Source organism: Malurus melanocephalus, unplaced genomic scaffold (genome assembly GCF_030028575.1).
Source record: "Malurus melanocephalus ecotype Western Australia unplaced genomic scaffold, MMel_1.1 scaffold_71, whole genome shotgun sequence".
In the NCBI taxonomy this organism is placed as follows: domain Eukaryota; kingdom Metazoa; phylum Chordata; class Aves; order Passeriformes; family Maluridae; genus Malurus; species Malurus melanocephalus.
The window spans coordinates 974,972-995,138 of NW_026623303.1; the positions used below are offsets into that span (position 1 = coordinate 974,972).

A 20,167-nucleotide genomic window follows, 5' to 3' on the forward strand; every position below is an offset into this window, starting at 1 on the left:
CATGCTATTTGAAACACTTATTCAATTGTCATATTCTGTTTCACTGAATTTCACAGTGGAGGAACTGGAAATAAGAAAAATGAAAACAAGGAGAAAAAAACCTATTCTCTCTCTTTCCCCTGCCAGAAACATCAAAGATTGTGTAAATGTATTAAAAARATATTCCTTTTTCCCTTTTTGTGTCATGTTTTGTTTTTGCTCTGCTAAACTCTCTGATCCTTTTTCAAATCAAACTCAGTAAAAAAGTGAAAGCATGTTATCCTAATGCTGGGAAATTATGTAAATGCAGAAAAAATACATGATCCTTAAGCTTCCAGAATAGTTTATGTCACCTTGAATACACACTGCTAATTTAATACCAAAAATATATATTCAAAGTATTAACTTTGCTGAAGGAAATTACTAAACAAATCTGAAGTTTAACTAACAGCCACCCTACTTAATGCCAATGSTATACATACCTAAGGCATTAATGTTGTTACAACACATTCCAGATTGGAAAAAAATTCTGGACAGGCTTCTTAAGGAAAATAAGCCTGACTGCTCTAATGTCACAGTTTTAGTCCATACAGTGGCAATATTTTTTCTAAGAGAGCTCTATTATAGCTGGCTTATCATGGCAGAAATGTTATCAATAGCTTTGACAGACAGGAATTTTGCAATGGAAAGGTCATAGGCTTAGTTTAGATCTTCCCTTGTCTGAGTAGACAAAGAGTATTTTACCACAATTGGCTCTAGTCAGTGATGGATTTTCATTTCCAAATACCTGTCATCATTGTCACTGATGCATTCAGGAAGAGCAAGACTACAGCCAAACAGCATGATGTGTTGATAGCAGTTGAGACGATTGAGATAACTGAAGAACTTCAGGAACTTTTCCATTTCAATACTCTTGACAATGGAAAGAACTGAAGTCACAGTGGTGTAGTTATATGGCAGCATTTGGCACTGGCTGTTGGTGATATTTATGCAGGCACCTGTGAAATCAAAACAATATATTTAGAACAACAGTATCACCACTGGAKAGCTGGTTCAAAGCATATATTGAATTGACTAGCCAGTATTTATAAAACAAACATAAGAAATGTCAGTATCTCACAGGTAAGATTACATTCCATAATGATATCATAATATTGCCAAAAAATAAGAAAAAAATCAAACCAGAGATGCTGCTTGGAAAACCAAATAAGACCTTAGATATTTTCACAATCCTCCGGCTTTTTGCAAAACTGGATTAGAAAAAACACAAAACCAATTTCTTTTTGACACAGCCTGGATACAATCAAAWCCAGATGAAGCTGAGAACAGAAATCACACAGAAAAAAAACCCAAGCCAATTGGATTCTGAAGCTGCTCTGGCTTTGGTGTTCCCATAAAGTTTCTCTTTTTGCTACCATTCTACTTTGCAGCTGGCTTTCTGGACAAAATCATAGACTTGCTTAATTATTTTTCCCAAAGTGATGGTTTTAGTTCTGCAGTCTTTCTCCTCTACCCTACCAACATATCACAAACAAACTATTAAATTATAGTATCTATGACAGCTCCCTACTCTGAATAAGAATGCCTTTCTAGGCCATTTTCCAGTCAGGCTACAGCAACATTTTATTCACACTCAGAGCATATCCACATTGTGCAGTGAGCAAGGGCCTCAGCCCACTCTCAAGACCAGACTCTGCCATGCTGTAAACAAAYCAAACACACGCTAAGTGATTATTCCAACTCCAGCCTTCTCAAGGGGGAAAACTTGAACACATTCAAGCCTTAGCACTCCTCACTATCTGAACAAACTGGACACAACTAGCAAACTACCAGAAGGTAGAGCCTTTTCATAATGAGACATTTTGGGACTGGTTTCTTCCAACAATTGTGTGGGTTTACACCTGACCTCCCAACATGAAAAAAGCTATGGATATAAAGCAGACAGAATGCAGATCTAAGGGYTCAGCACGTCTGTCTTTTACTTGTCTTTCAGTCTACACACAGTGTTTGTTCACTACCTAAATGCACTAGTGGCAAATTCCRGTATCTATGGGCTAATACAACCTCACATAAGAATGGGTGGGGGAAARCATAACAAAGAAAAATGTTCATGGCAGTTTATTCAAATTGCARTGTCTGAAGGGATGGACAAAGAAGATGGGTTTCAGATTTTATCTAGACTTGGTAAAAGACAATCCCTATTTTCCCAGTGCCTGATGAGTATACCCCTCTGTCTCCTCCCTCTCCATAAATTTYAACAAAAATTAAGGAATTGTATCTTGCTCCACTGAAACAAGTGCACGTCTATCCACTCATATCCACAACTCTCCAGAGAAGGTTCCCCTGCTTCCCAGTACTGCCAACAAGAAGTCTTTGTGCCAGGGAACACCCATTTTCACCCCATCWCTTCTCCTTCCCACAGCACAGCAACTAATGGATCTGATCATCCAGTAAGATGCAAGGGCAGCTGGGTGTATCTGTGTCAGCCCATAAAGAGCAATCCACCAGAGTCTAATAAAAAATGTCCTTTCCAAATTCAAGTAACATGAATATGCAATTGTGAACACTAAAACAATTCTACCAAGTTAGTTTCAACTCATGCACTGCTGTACTGTCTTTTTAAATACCTTACTTAGCTAGCCCAGCTCACAMTTAGCCATGTCAGATTTGGATAATTTTTATGAACTTCTCACTGCATGGAGGTGGCTATGACAGGAAAGATAAACTCCATGCCAACCAAGCACAACTTAAATAGAGACATTGGGTTCATTCACGTGGCAAAAATTCAGTGATGTTGGGAGAGGAAGCCTGAGAGAAGTGGAAATTGTAGGCCATCTTTCTGCAAGGAAGGCTAGATAAAAGCAAGGAAAAGACAGGGACATATCAAAGATGCAGTAATACATTTAGATCWTTTGGATAATTCCCACAACAGGATAAAACTTTCATGAGTCTCTGTCAGGCTATATTTATCGTATAAGAGTATAAATCATGTATTCTGTACATAACATGGGCAGAAAACCAAAATCAAACTGTGGAAGGATATAGCTTTAAAATAATCTAGACTTCAATTCTTTTCAAGCCTGATCAACATCTCCACATCATTTGCAGTTTTTCCCCTAATCTAAAACTCTCAATTCCTCTAAAAAACATTCTGTTGGTTATTCTGCAGCAGTTTGTGTCAGGACATAYTTTGAATCACAATTAAAAATCAATAAAGAAATTTCTCAGAGAGTTTGACCATTATACTAAGAATTTACCAGTTGAAGTAAGTAACAATTTTCCTCATCCTTTMAGTTTGGATCTATTTCACTTGGGTTTGTTCTTAAATCAGGCAGTAAAAGACAATTTAAAAAAAAAAAAAAAATTCTGCTTTCCCTTAATGTTGCCCCTTCAAGACTTCTAAAATGCTTATCTTTTAGCCATCTAAAATGAATTTRCAAACAGTGAGACAACAAAGCATTTAATTTCTTCCACAATTTCAAGATCTTCAGTGTTTGAATAATTCTTCGCACTATTTGGAGACCACTACTGCCAACCCCACAGAGTCTCTCTTGTTCTGGACTAAGTGGAAATTACTATTTATATGACATAATCTCCCATGTCATTACATTTCTTTTCATATTCCATCTTTATCATCTTTTCTCTCAGTACTGCAATGCCTATATAGCTTAATTCTATARCTTCTACAGTCTTGTATTGTTAATGCTGCTCTTCTTTTCAGACAGAGCTTTTATATCCCTATTTGCATACTTTCTCCTCTATCCAAGATCTCTAACATGATCTAATGTCATTACATGTAATGAGTACATATTATCTTTCAATCATGAGTGCAATTCACTCTTCAGCACATCCCACCTTGCTTGTGTTTCTTTGTTATTTTCCCCTACTTGAAATTCATCCAACTTTTCTGCACTTAAAAGCTTATGGTTTAGATAAGATTTCTGAAAATTATTTACACAAGAGTTTTAAAAATACTTACCAGGGTGTAAGCTATTCAGATACAAATCATTTGAACCTATTTTAAAATTCATAGTGATGGGGGGTGCTTTGTTTCGGATTAATATCTTAGTTCTAAAGAACCAATATATTTTTATGTCATTTGACCCTCATTTCCATTTTTATTCTTCATGGAATGCTGATACACTTAGAACACAAATACTGCAAATGTAYCTTTATCTAAAAATAAACACTTGTTTTAATCAGACTACCAGGTCATCCTTCCAAAATTCATTCTATCTCAATGAGCGAATCACACCATTTTATATGCAGTTGAAGTGACAGATGTTAGGAAAAGTGATACAAAGACTGGTCCTAACTTTATTCCTATGTATTTTGAATCACTAATTGAATATTTGAGGCTGCTGTACCAAGATCTAACATCTTTCATTGGATACCCAAAATGAGACATCCAGTTCTAAAAGGCATTTATCTCATTAGAGGTGCACTATCTGAGTAAGCATTAGTTGGATGCCTCAAATCASAGGTCACATTTATGGGAAAAGTTGCAGAAGCTCTCTGTCAGGCCAKGGGTAATTAAGGGAATTCTAAAGTTTAACACTGTTCTCAAGATCCTGATAGAAGAAACTGCTTAAAACTTTTTACCTCTTTGCATGTAGGTATAAAAGTTAGCCATAAACAAAATGGACATTTTTTTTCAGAACTACTGAGCACCAGCAGACCCTATTCAAATCAACAGGGGAGGCTGGTGCCAACTGATTGTTTTAAAGCAATCCCTTTGGCTTATTCGGAATTTCAGTCTTGAAGCTAGACAGCTTCTCTACTGAGAGCATCTTTTAAGCATGTGCTGAAGTGCTGCCTGAATAGGAATGAAGTTAGCATATGCTCAAGTACTGCTCTAAACAGTTGCCTTCCCTTTTTAAATATGCCACTCTTGACTTGTGTAGCTCCTTGAGATTTAATGTGAGCCAAGATACATTGTCGCCATAATACTGAAAAAATAAAAAATCTGCTAAAGAGATGTCTGTAAATGAAGCAGGTTCCAAATTCTTCATGACAAAGAAAGTGCAGTGAAAGGAATCAAAGTAACACAATGAAGAAGAGCTGAATGCTCATCTGTGGTTCCTGTCAGGATTCTCTTCAATTGCACATATTTCTTCTGTATCTATTCAGGTACATTTGCACAAAATCAAAACAGTATTTCAAACTTCCACTCAAACTGATGCTTAAAAAGGAACATCATGTACATAATACACATCAACTGCCCCTAATTAGCTCAAAACTTCTTCTAGAATAATAGACACAATTCACTTCTGAAACTCTATTTAGTAAGTATTGTATGATAACTGCCTAGGAGTAATTTCAGTAATGAGTTCATGAACAAAAAAGAAGTTGTACGGAGTAAGAAGTTTATAAAATACAAATCAAACGGTTCAAAACTATTGATTTCTTAGGGTTTCTTTATRGATGTACATCAGGCAACATTTTCTATTGTCTTACAACTAAAGCACAGGTCCTCTTACACAACTAAAGCATGCCTTTATTATCCATTCACCATCTAAAAAAATAGCATAAAAAGCTGCAGTTTCAAGATTAAAAATAATCTCTAATTTTCAAAGATGGAGACTTACTGAGGAGTAAATTGTTTTACAGCTACCTTTCTCTAAACTGATGCCTACTACTACCACACAGTTTTTTGCCAAAAGAAATCACAAGATCAGTGTTTGCTTTGTTRCTGTCTCCCACTTATATATGCTCTCTGTTTAAAAAAAGCCCTCTAAAACTATTGGGGGTTGCTCTATCACAATCAAATGTTGTAACATCCACATAAAGCAACAAACCCATTGGTGACAGCACCAGCACTTCCATGATATTTCTCGTTTCCTTTGCAACAGACAAACTATTTAGCTGTACCCTGGAAAGAGAGAGCTCATACCTAAAAGCATCCATTAAGCACTGAGAAAGGGAAGAAAAATACAGCTCCATACTCTGGTGTAAAARTACAATATTACAAACAATTGTCAATAGCAAGGTCCCCATTTCTAATAGCCTCTTGGGACAAGATCAAAACACCCTTGAGGAGTTGACCAGTATCTCTCTTTCAAAAGGGCTACCACAGTCAATAAACATTTGGTAAACACCATGTCTGTAGACAATACAAAAGCGCAAGTGTGTGCAAACAGCAATACCTCCATTACCTAAATGTAAAAATGATGAAGGGATGGAAAACAATGCAAAAAGACGCCCSMACTTCCATCTGTGAAAAATAAGCATTTCTCATTTKCTAGAATGGAGATCCTACACAGTATACTGCAAAATGGAAATGTGGATTAAGAAGCACTTAACTAAAAGCACTAATAGCTGTTATTTTAGGTGTTAATGGCCATAAACGATTCTGCAGACTCTGGCAAATTATCAGAAGCAATTACACATGAAATGTAATGTCATGATCCCTAAAGAAAGGCTTAAGAGGAGTGCATTTATACAGCTTTAACACAGCACAAAGACATAATCTGAAAAGAATTAGTATAAATTTGTTACATTTACACGTGGGTAGACATTTGACAAGCTCGTGTCTCCTGAGCACTCTCATGTTTCAGTAACAGTGATGGTAGCCTACAGATATAAGCAAGGTACTGCCCAAGTAAGTTTCTAAGAGAAGGTCATGACTTTTCTTAAGTCAACTGACATGATCAGAATAACATTTCACAAGACAATTGAATTGATGCAATGGTGCAATACTGCTTCCTCTCAAAGCATATGTGCTTCCATTTCCTTTGAAACAACATTTGTGCCAAACCACCCAAGAGCTAACTTAGCTAGTGTTAGAGCTGAGTAAGCTCATTGAGCAAACAAATGCCATAGAAAGCCACTCTACTGCTCAGAACAAAGGGAATGGGGACACCTTCTCAGTACCACTGACCTCTGAATGAACATGTTGACTCATAATAGCTTTTGTGGGRAAGAGGAAAATAAACTTTTGAACAGCAAATCCCATCTGTGAATCTGAAACAAAGGCACCAGGACTAGCTGAAAACAACTGCTCTGCATTTAATTTCATTCAGATAATGAATTATACAATTTGAAAGGAATGAAAAATTGTCAACTCCCCCTTATGCTCCAAGAGTACCGAATGGAGAAGTGATCAGTAGCCTGATCACCTTCTCTTTTCAGTYGAAAGAAAAACAATTCATTATCTCCCAAGTCACAGAAAGTGGATTAGCCATGAGGGAAATACAACTMATATTTTAGATAAGGATTGAAGTGTTTTAATTTTTTTTAAAGSAGTCTGTACCAACTGCTGTAGAGTAGAACACCAATCCAATCTGYCCCAGCCATTTCTTGCTCAGAGCAAGTCATAAATTCTAACTCAGCTATTCTCCTGACCAAAGAACATTGCAAAAGGCTGGACACTTCATCAAGTCACCTCATTTTTTGGAGCCTCACTTCTTTCAGCTTCCAGATGCTGTACTTCTTGGCTGAAGCACATACTTCTTTAATCTCTTAGGCAGGCACAGCTGAGAGCAGGTAAGCTCAAGAACAAAAGCTGAAGCTGAACATTTACCCCCCATGAGGCGCAAGCTGGCCTGTTCCAGATCTGGTATTTTGATTAGTCATTTCCTAATTACAGGATTCTTTAGTGAAATTGGAGACATATTTCTAAGAGCCTACCCTGAAACAAAAGGCACATAATGACATTGATTTTAGGATTAGATWTCTCATTAGAAGTTACTTTTCATGGCACATTAGGTTGGACAGGATTTTGCTATTGTTTTGAAACATGTACATGACTGTACCACTCATGTTGGGCCTTTTTTTTTTTTTAATTTCATAAAAAATTATAGCTTCTACTGGAACCAGTYGGGCATCCAGATGTTTTTGATTGGGGTCTTTTGAGGGTTTTTCTAACAAATGTTTTTTCAATAAGTGAAAATGAATGTTAGCTTGATTGATAACATTGAATTATGCACCAATWCTGTTACATTTAAAACAAAACAAAAAAAACACATTGCTTTCTTTATAAAAGACTTAAAACAGTTTGGGTTATGAATAGGTCAGCATAGAAATAGGCTGTGCCTGAACTGTCCCAGTTCTYTCTGGTTAATTACCTTTCTAGAATACTCACTCTTCTGATATATTTAACTATTTTTTCCAAGTACATATTACAATGATAACTATACCTACCTCAGTTTCAGAYAAAAATAACACATCAAACCCTCCCGGTGAAATTTGTCTAGAAACTAGGAGCAGAATACAGCACCTCACTTGAAAAGCAAAACACTGCRAGTGCACACAACATACGCTTTGCAACCCGCAGTTTCCCAGTTCGCAACGAAAGTTTAAKATGTGGGTGTTGGTCATCAAAGCCCTGGTTAACTAAGGCTGATCAGTCTAACAAATTAATTGTTTTCCCTATGAGAAATTCCCACAACTATATTTTTCAGAGGCATGTATGTGCTTGTTTCATTATAGCATAGTCATTGTCTCTAAAMGATTATTCGCATTAGCCAGAAATAGTGCAGCCTGGATCTTCTGAATTTGATATCACATTTGGCAAAATGTATGTTGCAGGACATGATATACAACTTCCTTGGGCATTTCTTTATTTGACTGCAACTAACTCTCYTGTTTATGTCACTGGAATTTTCAAGCATTATATTTTTAAAATATTCAGTGATAAGAATTCAGGAATTCTTTTTCTATCACTAGAGTCTGAATGTTTCTGTCCACAGACAAGGCWAGCTGGCTACATTAACAGAGTTATCTTTTAATATTCCAGTTACACTATTGTTTTTGTTGTGTGAACAAAGAAGCATTCTGACAAACTTTCACAGCCTTAGCAATTAGAAGTCAAATATCACCCTATTTTTTACTGTGCAGAAGGAAAGGGTTTAAGAKCTTAACATGATTAAGTTTCTTATAACTCTATGTCAGTTCAAGTTGCATTTAAATCTCAGGAACAGGATGCCTAAAAGTTGCTTGTGCAAACTGAGATTTTTAAATCCTTGTACTTCAATTGCTCTTCACAGAATGGAAAGTCCATTTATTTCTTTCCAAAAATCCACTAATAAATACCAATACCTTCCTTCAGTGCTCTCTCTTATAGCTCATTGTTTAATTGCCATTTAGACAAATAAATAAATGACAAATTTCCCCAAGAAAATTAGGATTAAATGACCTTAAATATCATTAAACTAGCTGTAATGTTACTTTTTTCAACCATGCAAAATGCTAATTTTCTGCTCCATTTTTTATACCCTAGAATCACAGAATTATTGATAGAGTCCTTTGGAGGTCTCTATCCAACTTCCTGCTCCAAGTGAGATTGCTGTCAATATGTTGCCATCCATGACTTTGTCTGAGTTTTGGAAACACCCAAGAAAAAAGATCCCACAGCCTCTGTAGCCAATGGGCTCTGCACTACTCATCCAGTGAAAAATATTTTCCTAATTTCTGGTATGAACTTTTGCTATTTTATTTCTCTGGAGAGTATGAATTTTTAAATTATTGGTCATAATAAAGGTGAGAGAAATTTTGCGCAWGGATTAGTAGTTTAATTCATCTTCAGATGTATTTGGCTGTTTATCACTTTCCCAGATTCCCATCCCCACAATGATTTCAAACCATGGTGCTCACTATATTTTTCTTGAGTTTCACATGATCGCAAAAGATGACAGTGATGGTAAATCACTTCATTGYATCAATACCTCGACCTTCCAATATTTGGACAGGAGTTTAGAATCTACCATTTTATATCAATTATGGCTCTGTACCCACACCTGGCTTTACTCTATCTGTTATAATCCATAACAGACCATGTAGAAGCACAAAACAGATAAATTTCCATCAGTCAGGAAATCACATACCGCTACCAGATGTAASGGGTATCTTTGGAAACAAAGTGATCAATCACAGTATAGAATAAAACATGTATTAACATCATCTTTTTGTTGAAATAACCACACAAATACTTTTAAAACAGTTTCAGACAAGCTGACAGGCGTGAAACAAAACTCAGTGCCTGCAATTCTTAAAATTCTCTTCAGATATACTTTRCTTCATTGTTCCCATCCTTGAAAGKTTCACTAAGCATTTAGCCTCTCAGTCAATTCATGGTTCAATTTGACAACAACTGCTTAAAATGCAAGCAACACGTTTAAAAACCCATGGTGGATGCATAACAGGAGTAAAGCTGAAAGTCTTCCATTCTTTAGTTTTAAAGGTACACACATCCACAACTCCAGAAGCACRCGTGTCATTTAAATACCAGAACAAAGCTGACCTTGTAGTTATTTCCACTCWAGAGCACAAGTGGGAATCTAAAGGAAACCACACCATTGAAGGGTCCAAGGAGTAAAGATACATGRAACTTCAAGGAGGGTGTCACAGTTATTCACAGTACTTATTCATTYCAACAAATATTTGAGGTCTATCAGGTATCTTACACAGAACATTGTTTCACCAGACTGAATTTGAAGAGATAAAAATCTATCAACAGTAGCAATCTATCAACAGTAGAACTGCAATAAGGAGCCATGAATTCATCAAAGGCAATTGAAATCACAAGGTTAGCTAGAGGAACATGTATGAAAATGCTAACAATTTCYTTACAATTTTCACACAAGTATCTGAAGTTTTTGACAAACTTGCASTTACCTGACAGCAGTAATGCACCAGGTGATAAAAGCTAGTAAGCTTTTTCCCCCTTATAAACATAAATGGTAATGAAAAAATTGCTGTATATACTATATAGTGAGTAATGGCTTTTAAAAACCTTTTGGATTTCAGCTAATATATCTTACACGTGAAAAACTTCACTGTTTCCTTTCCACGCTATGCCCATGCACTCATAAGAAACAACAGTGATGAAATTGATGAAAACCAGGTTCTTGCTAYTGAATTAAGTGAAAATCCACCATGTTTCTCTTCTAGGTCACTAATTTTGCCCKATGAAATGCACACATAATTGTAAGTTTCTTCTAGAGAAAAGCAGATTATTCTGACTAGCGGAAAAAAAAAATGCATTTTTAAAATAAGAACTTTATTGTCAAAATTTTAGGACAGCTTTTTTTCCCACTACCTTTTAATTTTGATAGAAAAATTTAAGAGAAAATGTAGGTGTGAGGTAATGAAACAGAAGGTACYGCTGGAAAACACTCTCGAGCATGACTCAAGCACCAACAAAATAGTTACGATAGTAATCTATTCATGACTGCATTTGCATGAAAAAAAAATACAGTTTAGTGGCTGAACTTTTGGCCTGATATTTTGGAAACTGTTTATATTCTTCTATGTCAATCTGAAAAACCAAAACCATTATCCCTTCAAGAGAAAATAATGTTTTAACAACATTTTGAATTTTTTTTGAGGAAAAGAATACCCTTAAATCTACCATGTGTCTGTTGCTGCTATTACTCCTTAAATCATTTGGTTTATTCCAATTTGTATGAGTAATTAAACATAAATTGAGCTAAAAGACAAAAYTATTTATTAGATCACTGCTGGAAATGCTGGGGATTAGGGAAACTCAAGTTTATGGACTGACTTGGGATGCAGTGACTGGATACCTTAGGTTCAGTAGAAAAAATTCTTCAGTATGAGCAGCACAGGGCAGAGACAGAGACATAGAATTTCTTGTTTCTGCACCACTCATGACACATTGTGTCCAGCTATCCCCACAGCAGTTTTCATATTGCTCTTTCCTACCAAACAAAAAGGAGGGCCAGATACTCCCTGYAGTAGTAGTGACAGAACACCAACCTGACTCTGTGTAGTAGAACTCTAGAAGTGGCAGAACACCAAATACAAAATAAGAAATGCTAGGTAGTGACAAAGATATTTACTTCATGTGTAAATTGAATACAGTTAAGTGATAATAGAATTAGGATAGCATCTAGGCTGAGGGGAGGATTGCAAAGCAATTAAGCCACTCAGTTTCAAAAACGTGCTAGTTTCAAAAACGGGAAAAGACTCAAGGGAGAGTAAAAATTGGAAGCAAACAAACCCTTTCCTTTCTGAGACTCTGACACAATGACTCACTTTTACGAGGTCACTTTTCCACCTCATTTGTTAAAGCAATCGTTTAGGGCTCGGTGGGATGTTCACCCTCCTGCAGAGTTGTGCAAGTGCCCGTATTTCGCTCCCCAGCCCTGCCCCACTCCAGGCCCTTCTCCTGTCCCTTCCGCCCCCCTCTCCTGCTCCTGCTCATCCCCCGGCCCCGCTCCTGTCCCTCTCCTGTCCCGCTCTTGCCCCTGTCCAGCCCCTCTCTGACCTTGCTCCTGGCACCGCTCCTGCCCCTCTCCAGACTCCTCTCCTGCCCCCTCCAGTCTCCTCTCCTTCCCCGCTCTTGCCCCTCTCCAGGCCCCGCTCCAGGCCCCGCTCCTGCCCTTCTCCGACCCCGCTCCCGGTCCCGCTCCAGGCTCCTCTCCTGCCCCTCTCCTGCCTCTCTCCCGCCCCTCTCCTGCCCCGCTCCAGGCCCTGCTCCAGGGTCCTCTCCTGCCCCTCTCCTTTCCCGCTCCGTCCCCTCTCCTGTCCGCTCCTGTCCCGCTCCTGTCCGCTCCGGCCGCGTTCTGGGTGCCCTCTGGCGGCGGCGCGGGGCCGGAGCGGGGCTGTGCCGGCTCTCGGGCGCTCGCAGCTCCTCGCAGCCACACGCACACACGGGCACGACTGGAGATCAACCTTGGCCGTGATACTTTGCACGTTAGAATCCGGCCATCGGCATAGTTCTCCACGGAATCGTTTTTTGCGAGATGGCAGAGGGGGTGGTTCTAGACTATCTGCTAGGAGAGCTCTGTTGGAGACACGGCGCAAAATAAAAGAGATACTAAATTATATATGCATACACACCACTGAGTGGAAAAAAACATAATCAGATACTAATACCTCTTGCCCCAGTGTATATTCCGTTCATTTACAGGATGTTTTTTTAGGAAGGACATTGGCCCCCACTTGCTCTCCTTCTTCCTGTCTCCCCATATCATCAGCAATACAAAASAGGGAGTCTGCTTCATTTGAATCAAGTCTTCCACTTTACTGCCTAAGTGCAGTCTGCTTTTGTTTCAAATAGAAAAGAAAAAGTACCAATAAAATTGTATTAATATTTTCTTGGGAAACCATGCTTTTTTCTTTACATTAATTACTACTTAATATGTGGTTCTTTTTCTGTTAAGCATTGATTGACAGATGAACAGAATATTACTGCAAATACTTCTAAATCCCATGAATAAACACTACTGAACCCAKTGGTTCACCTAAGACTCCTATCCTGATGTTTTTGCTATCAGAAAACTCTCCAATGAGTTGTGCTTGTGACCTAGGACCATGGCCCATGCCTCCAAAAATACAAAGTCACTTAAATACAAAGTCATGCAAACTCAAATCCCTCAACAGGAAAAATGTATTCCTTCACTTACTTTCCAACAGGAAGGTAACATAGGACACATTTACCCCAGAAGCTGACCTTTGATAAGGACCAGCATTATATATTCAACAAAAATTCTGATAATATTGGGCAMATATAAGGAACAACTATCTAGGACTATAACAACAACTTCTGGCAACATAAAATCTTGAACCTTCACAAGTCAGAAGCTGCCAGTGGACTATTGTTTTTACAAGCCCCAGCAGACCAAGCCCTCACCAGGTTCTCCAAGCATTTCCATACTTTCTGGTTTTCCCATCATCCTGTGGCAATAAGTTCCATGAGGTCTTTTTTTTTTTTTTTTTTTAGCTTACTGCATGATAGGCAAAACAAACAAAAAAGGCAACTCCTCATATAATGAAAAACAGTGACTAACTGTCCTATTCCACCTAGACACTCAAAATGGTCTGACTATCTACCACAACCACTTATTCATAAGCCAGCTGTTTTCCAGAAGGAAAACAGTGTCTTCCTTCTATTAAGTGCCTCCCCACATCTAAGTCTTTCCATGTCTACTGGTCTGGTTGCCTGCTATTTGCCTTTTCCAATTCTACTGTTATCTTTCTGAAGTTACAATGATGTAGCAAGATTTTTCATTTTGTTCTTTGTAAACTTCACGTTGGTGGCTCTCATGGAACCAGACCACCGACTGCAGCAGCCCATTGGGTCCTTCTTTTGGTGGCAACGCTCGCTGAGAGTCCAGCATTGTATTAGAGTTAGCATTGTTCCCCACTCTCCAGCATCTACTGGCACAAAGTAATTTAAACATTTTACCAGTCACTGCCTCCACTATGAGACTTTTWTGTGATTCCCAGCTATTAATTTTAGGCGGCTAAATCTGTTTTAGCAGAAATGTTATTACTTGGTCATTCACCATTTCCCCTGATCAGAAAACACTGTCTGTAAGACTCCATCAGCTGCTTTCTTCACTCTGGAGCCTAGCCATTCATTCTTATTTTTCCTTCTGTTTTTTAATGAACACATAATCTGTGAGAAGAGTGTCTGTAAGACTTCTTGGTGAAGACTCGTGTTAACAGCCTTTTGAAAAGCCAAGTATGTTAAATTAAACAGCATTTTCAGTGTCTCTTTCAAAGAACTTTCTAATAGATTTGTGAGGCATTGCTTCCCTTGTAAAATGGAAATAAACTACTTCATCTCCTTCTTACTGTATCATTCATTCCCATTTACCCACTAATCCATTCTTTGCTGGAATTTTTGCCAAAGAACTTCCTTTTGCTTSAAGGACTTCTTAAATAATTGATGTCATATGTGCCAGATTTCATTACCCTCCAGTTACTAATTCAGCAATATCTTCCTTGGGCTAAAGTCTTGACTGAACACCATATGGTCACAGTATTTATCATTTCTCTTATTAATGTCTTATATTGAACTGTGGTTGACTGGTAAAGCAAAGACAGCACTAGGGATATCAGCATCAGACCAAAAACATAACAGCCACATGAATGCCAGTCCAAATGTGTTCAGGAGATTTTTCTCTGGCTGWCTTTGAATTGGCACTCACTATGTTACATGACATATCATTAATCTTTTAACATACTGCATAAAATCAGCATAAAGTCCAAGTTACRCATGTTTACTAAATTACCAGAAATGCATGCACCTCCCCATTTTTGAACCAGATGAAACTTGTACTGMTGGATGATCTGCTAGCATGCATTGATGATGATGGCACATCAGCCTCACACTTCATTTAGAGGTTAATTTCCTTACAAGACATGCTTAAAAAGCTCAAACCTCTGCTTTACAGGGGTTCAGAAGTGATTACGTCAATTCATGGAAGAATGAGCAAACACCCATCAGGACTCACTGCAGATCACTGGAGTCTGCTACAGAGTGTTCAAGTGCCTCGGTATGCCAGCCCTAGCTTACTCTTCTTCAGACGTGCTAATGTTCACAGGGGATTCAGACATCAAGTAAGAGAGAAATAATTTGATCTACTACCACCAATCCCATGTGTCTTTAAGTTTTACTTGTTCCCCAAAAAAAAGAATTTTTACTCCAAYGGAATATTTCCATTTCACTGTTCCAAAATTTATTTATATCTCATCTCCCAGTTATATCTCATCATCCTCCACATCAGAATATGTAAGAACTTCCTGTGAACATCAGATCATGTTCTGTGTTACCTTAGGGTTCTCTCCAAAAATGCAAGCTTAGTGGAAAAAGAGAGATCAAAGAGACTAAAAATGTAAGGACAAATATAAGAAGTTAATTTGCAAAGGCCAGGACAAGAAAGGAAGTGAGTAGCTCAGTGTACTACTCAAAATCTCCTGTTTTCTAATCCTCCATGCCTTGGAGCCATGGGAATACACAGTTATTACGAGATCAAATTCTTCTGGATTCTTAAAATAAAGTTTCTTTTTTAATGTATCTACACACAGAATTAAGACAATGTCCCCATGAATACAGACAAACAAAATACTTGAAAATGGAATCAAAAACTATGAGTTAATTGATTAGTAACAAACCATCTCCTGATGTTTCTGAAGGGCAAAGTACCTCAGTCTGGGATGGGATTTTTGTTGTTGTTGTGGAGGGGTTTTTTTAAGAAACGTGTGGTATTTCTACTTTGTCTTTGAAAATCTTTTATCCTTTTCTCTTTACAAAGAAAAAAACTATGCCACAACACAATTCCAAGTAATCACGCCTATCAAATATACACGCAGTCATACTGCTGTTGGAATGAACTGCACTTACCAAAATGGAACGCATACTTGGAAAGTCCTAAAAGTGCTTCTCTGTATAATACAAAACCCCAAATMCTTACAAGATTAGAAATCCAGAACTGAGTCACTGTAGCGCTGTCCCTGCATTAATATTGTAGTAGGGAAAAATATCATGCCCCATACATACACATCTGCATATTACATCTGCATATTACATGCATCTCAAAAGAGTTCATTCCAATGTGATAAGAAAAGGCAAAAGGGCTTTACACTATWTCATCTGTATTTCCTGGAATTTTGGGTATCTCAAATACAATGATGAAAATATTGGTACTGTAGCACACTCTGCTCTTGCTGTTACTTTACACAGTGATAATTGGCCCAGTTACCAAAAGCGGTAATTGGCCAAGTTGCCAAAAGAAGTAAATAAATGAACCACTAATAGGATTCAAGTGTGCATTTATATACACTTACAGAGGGACAAAAAGACAGAAATCTGTACAAAAAATCATTTAGCAAACAGAACCTACAAAAAGCCTGCACCATTCAAATGTCCTATGAAGTCACTACCATCTAGGGGAGAGAAGAAAATGCTGACAAATCAGTGACTTACATTAAGTTTTCTCTCTGACCTGGAATAAGTTTTGCTTTGTGCTCTGGTGGGATTAATAAAGAAGGAATGATAAGCAGTTCCAGAGAAACAGATTCATTTTAATATGGTACCCGTGTGTTTCAGTTGTTAGCAAAGCAGTATCAGGGAATCCTTCACTACCACTGACATGATGAATCAATAATATTTACTATAACATTAGTAAAATGTACCTACCTTTATAATCAAACAAATTTTTTAAAGTTACTATCCCAGTTAACTATTGTTATRCTCTCTCCAAAATGCCACTGGAACTTTATTGCTACATAGAAAAACTGCTTCAAATTAGAGAAGAATTTATCCAGTAAGACAGAAAAATTTGTAACTGTGATTACATCCCAAGATCAGGAATGTACTTGCCACATACATAGTTTTAAAGAAATACTGAATATACAATCTACAGCAACTCATTACCAGCCTTGGAAAGCCTGATTGTCACCAATTGAAGAATGTATTGTAAGCTTTCATATTGAGAGAATTTACTGCACCTTCCTTAACAGGTTGAACAAATGTTCTGATAARAAACCAGTTGATTGCAACGTGGAATGTACACAAAATGTAAACAAAATAAATTATCAAAAGGGACACATTCCTTACATCTCACAGGAACGCATTGGGAAGCATGCCAACAGCATGCTCGGTAGTTTTTGAGTCAGAATTATGGAGCCAAATAAAATATAAACTTACTTTTTTTATGACCCATGTTTTGTGATGCAGATGGACGGGTAGGACTTAATATTGGCAGAGTGGTCATCCTCTCTGTGTTGTTAAAAGAAGCATCTGTAGACCACCAAGTCACCTCCTCTGCAGTGGCAAACAACTGGGTGTTGTTTTCAGAGCCCTCTGGCAAAGCAGTGTCATAGGCAGGCTGATGATTGAGTGCTGTGGCTTGYGTTGGGAGAGCAAAAGAATTTTCCTGGAAAGACTCTCTAAGTGTATCAGAGTCCTTGTTCATTTGGTCAGCGTGGGATAAAGGCGTGGTGGTCCAGGAAGAGGGCTGTGTGCTGAGATCCACTGTGGGACCAGTCTTGGAACTATTTTCAACCATGTTTGGCAAAAGATCATCAGAGGTCTCAAAGTCACCATTAGCTGTGAGGCCCTCACTTCCATTTGAAAAAAAGCATGTTTTTTCTAATACTCCTGGAAGAGAGGAAAAAAACCACCAAAATTACCATCACCTGGAAGAATAAGTGTTACCAATTAGTTTTTGAAAGTTCATAACAAATATGACACAAATTTTAAAAGTATTTTTATTTCAAAGCTAATATTAAAGAGAACTAAATTTAAGAATTTTATGTAGCTACAAAATAACAGTAGCATATAAAATACAAGCTATGGCTGCTGTAGGATAAATAGAGAAACAGATGCTTCCGTGAGCTTAAAATGTTTTAATCTAATATATAGTAWGTCACTGAATACTCACATGTTTAAAACTACAGAGTGCAATTTCATGGAGCTCCAGCATGCATTCATTCTATCACTGTGTTAACAAGACARACAATACTATTTTTTTCTCCTTTTAAATCACATGATCTCTTGATAACATAGTACCACCATCTTCAGAAATTCAATTCTGAAGCTTCAAGGGAACCAATATGTTTTAAATATATTTCACATTCACTAATTTGCAAAATTGAAAGAGGTACTGTTTTCTCTATATAGGATCACATAATTTAAGTACCACTGCTAAAGATAGGCCCATGAGTTCTTTGTCATTCTTCTCTGATACTSGATTTTAAATATAGTTTTTATCTAAGACTTTAATCACTTGCTGGCTTTATTTTTTGATCATTTATTATAATACAGACAAAACCAGACTTTGTTTAGTTGTATGTGTTGAATAATTGTGAGTAATTATAATTCACAGATCAAAAGAGCTGCATAACARTAAGCAGATGTATCTTACAAGCATCAGGAATTTAGGCTACATAGTAAGAATCTATCTTTAACTATTAATCCAAGTGATAAAGAAGACATCTTAAACATATATAGAACATATAACTTAGTTKTCTCTAATAAAAACCACAAAAATTATCTCAAATTTTTTAACCAAATATATTAGAGTCATACTTAATGCTAGAAGAGAAGCACCACTATGTATCACAATAGACAAAGGTTTCAATAAACAGCAAAAGCAATTTTTGCCACTGGCTAGTCATGCAAGAGTTTAACGATCATAATAAACACAGTTCATCTACACTTGATTATATTGAGAAAAATGAAAAGGAATCCTCAAAACATGAAGTCTCCCAAATGTTTCCAAGTACCTTGGCAACAGTTGATAATTTTAATAACTTTTCTTTGTATTAATTTGATCCTTTATTATGTACTTGGTAGAGATGAATCCCACATGGCAGAGGGATTGGAATTAGATGATCTTTCTAGGATTCTATGATTCCTAAGTTCACACAACACCCACCACCATCTCTCCTAGCCTTCTTTTTCASTTTGGCTGTTGCATTTACCAGAATGGCTGGTTGCACCATCACCTCTCAGTCAGAGCTTATACACCCCCACCACACCAGGCTCTTTCCCTAGACAAACCCACCCCTCTGCCAACTCCAGCACAACACACAGCCCAAGAGGGATCCTGAGCCCATTCCCGTTACTGAATTCCTTTTCTCACTTCTTCATGCCTGCTGCAGCTAGAATAAATCAGTTGCYTGGTCTGAAATACAAGGACTGGGTGGGAGGAATTTTTTATTWATCACAGCTACAAGTAACTAAAAATGCCAGAAGAATCCAATTTCCAGTTGCAGTCTTAAGTGACTGCAGGTTGGAAAGTTTATAGGCAGGAAGAAAGGCTGAGAAGAGACAATGTCGGCATTCTCTTCTTCAGTGAGTAACCTATATTGCAAATGCAACAGCAAGAAAAGCTTGTGAAATTTCTGAAATAMTGAGTTCAATGAAACAGTTACCATTTGAAATTTACCATATCCCCATTTATCCARCTTGGATTGTTTTGGCTCCAATGTCACCAGCTGTGAGTAAATCGTTATGTCTAATTCTACTGGACAAGCCCGGAGGAACTGTATATAAATATAAATGTTACGGTTTCTGGTTTTCTACCAGCAAATGTTCATTTGTATCATTGGGGTTTGGAAGAATTTACTTGTGTATTTTACAGAAGCAACTAAAAACCTCCTAYCTGCAAATAATTCAAGTAGCAATTTTTTTTTTTGAGTCCTCTGGTCAGACCAAGTAGGAAGCATGAATCWGCTGCAGTTTCACAAATAGAGACCAGTATTAATATGACTTGCTAAAGTCTAAGGAAGAGTGAGTGGTTGTGCTCAGAAACTGTGCTCACTTATGTAGCTTTATTTGGATGCCAGATATTTGTGTCCAGACAAAGCACCGGATCTCTATAATTCAGAAGCCTACTTTGTTTCAAGTTTCAAACTTTGCTAGCTTTTCTTGCAGTTTTTGGAAAGTTATGACGAGCTTTTTTAACTCCTTTGGAAAAGTGCATAGTAT

At 37.4% G+C, this 20,167-nt stretch overlaps 1 protein-coding gene across 3 annotated transcripts in view; it reads right to left on the bottom strand.

The window, feature by feature from the left end:
* Window positions 1-20,167, bottom strand: part of CORIN (corin, serine peptidase) — a 113,204-nt gene that overhangs the window by 73,228 nt on the left and 19,809 nt on the right. For all 3 annotated transcript variants that reach the window (XM_057366757.1, XM_057366758.1, XM_057366759.1), the window contains exons 3-4: window positions 17,381-17,833; window positions 767-977 (exon numbers count right to left, since the gene is read on the bottom strand). In XM_057366757.1, coding sequence (XP_057222740.1) covers window positions 767-977; window positions 17,381-17,833 — 664 coding nt within the window. The remainder of the gene's footprint in view (window positions 1-766; window positions 978-17,380; window positions 17,834-20,167) is intronic.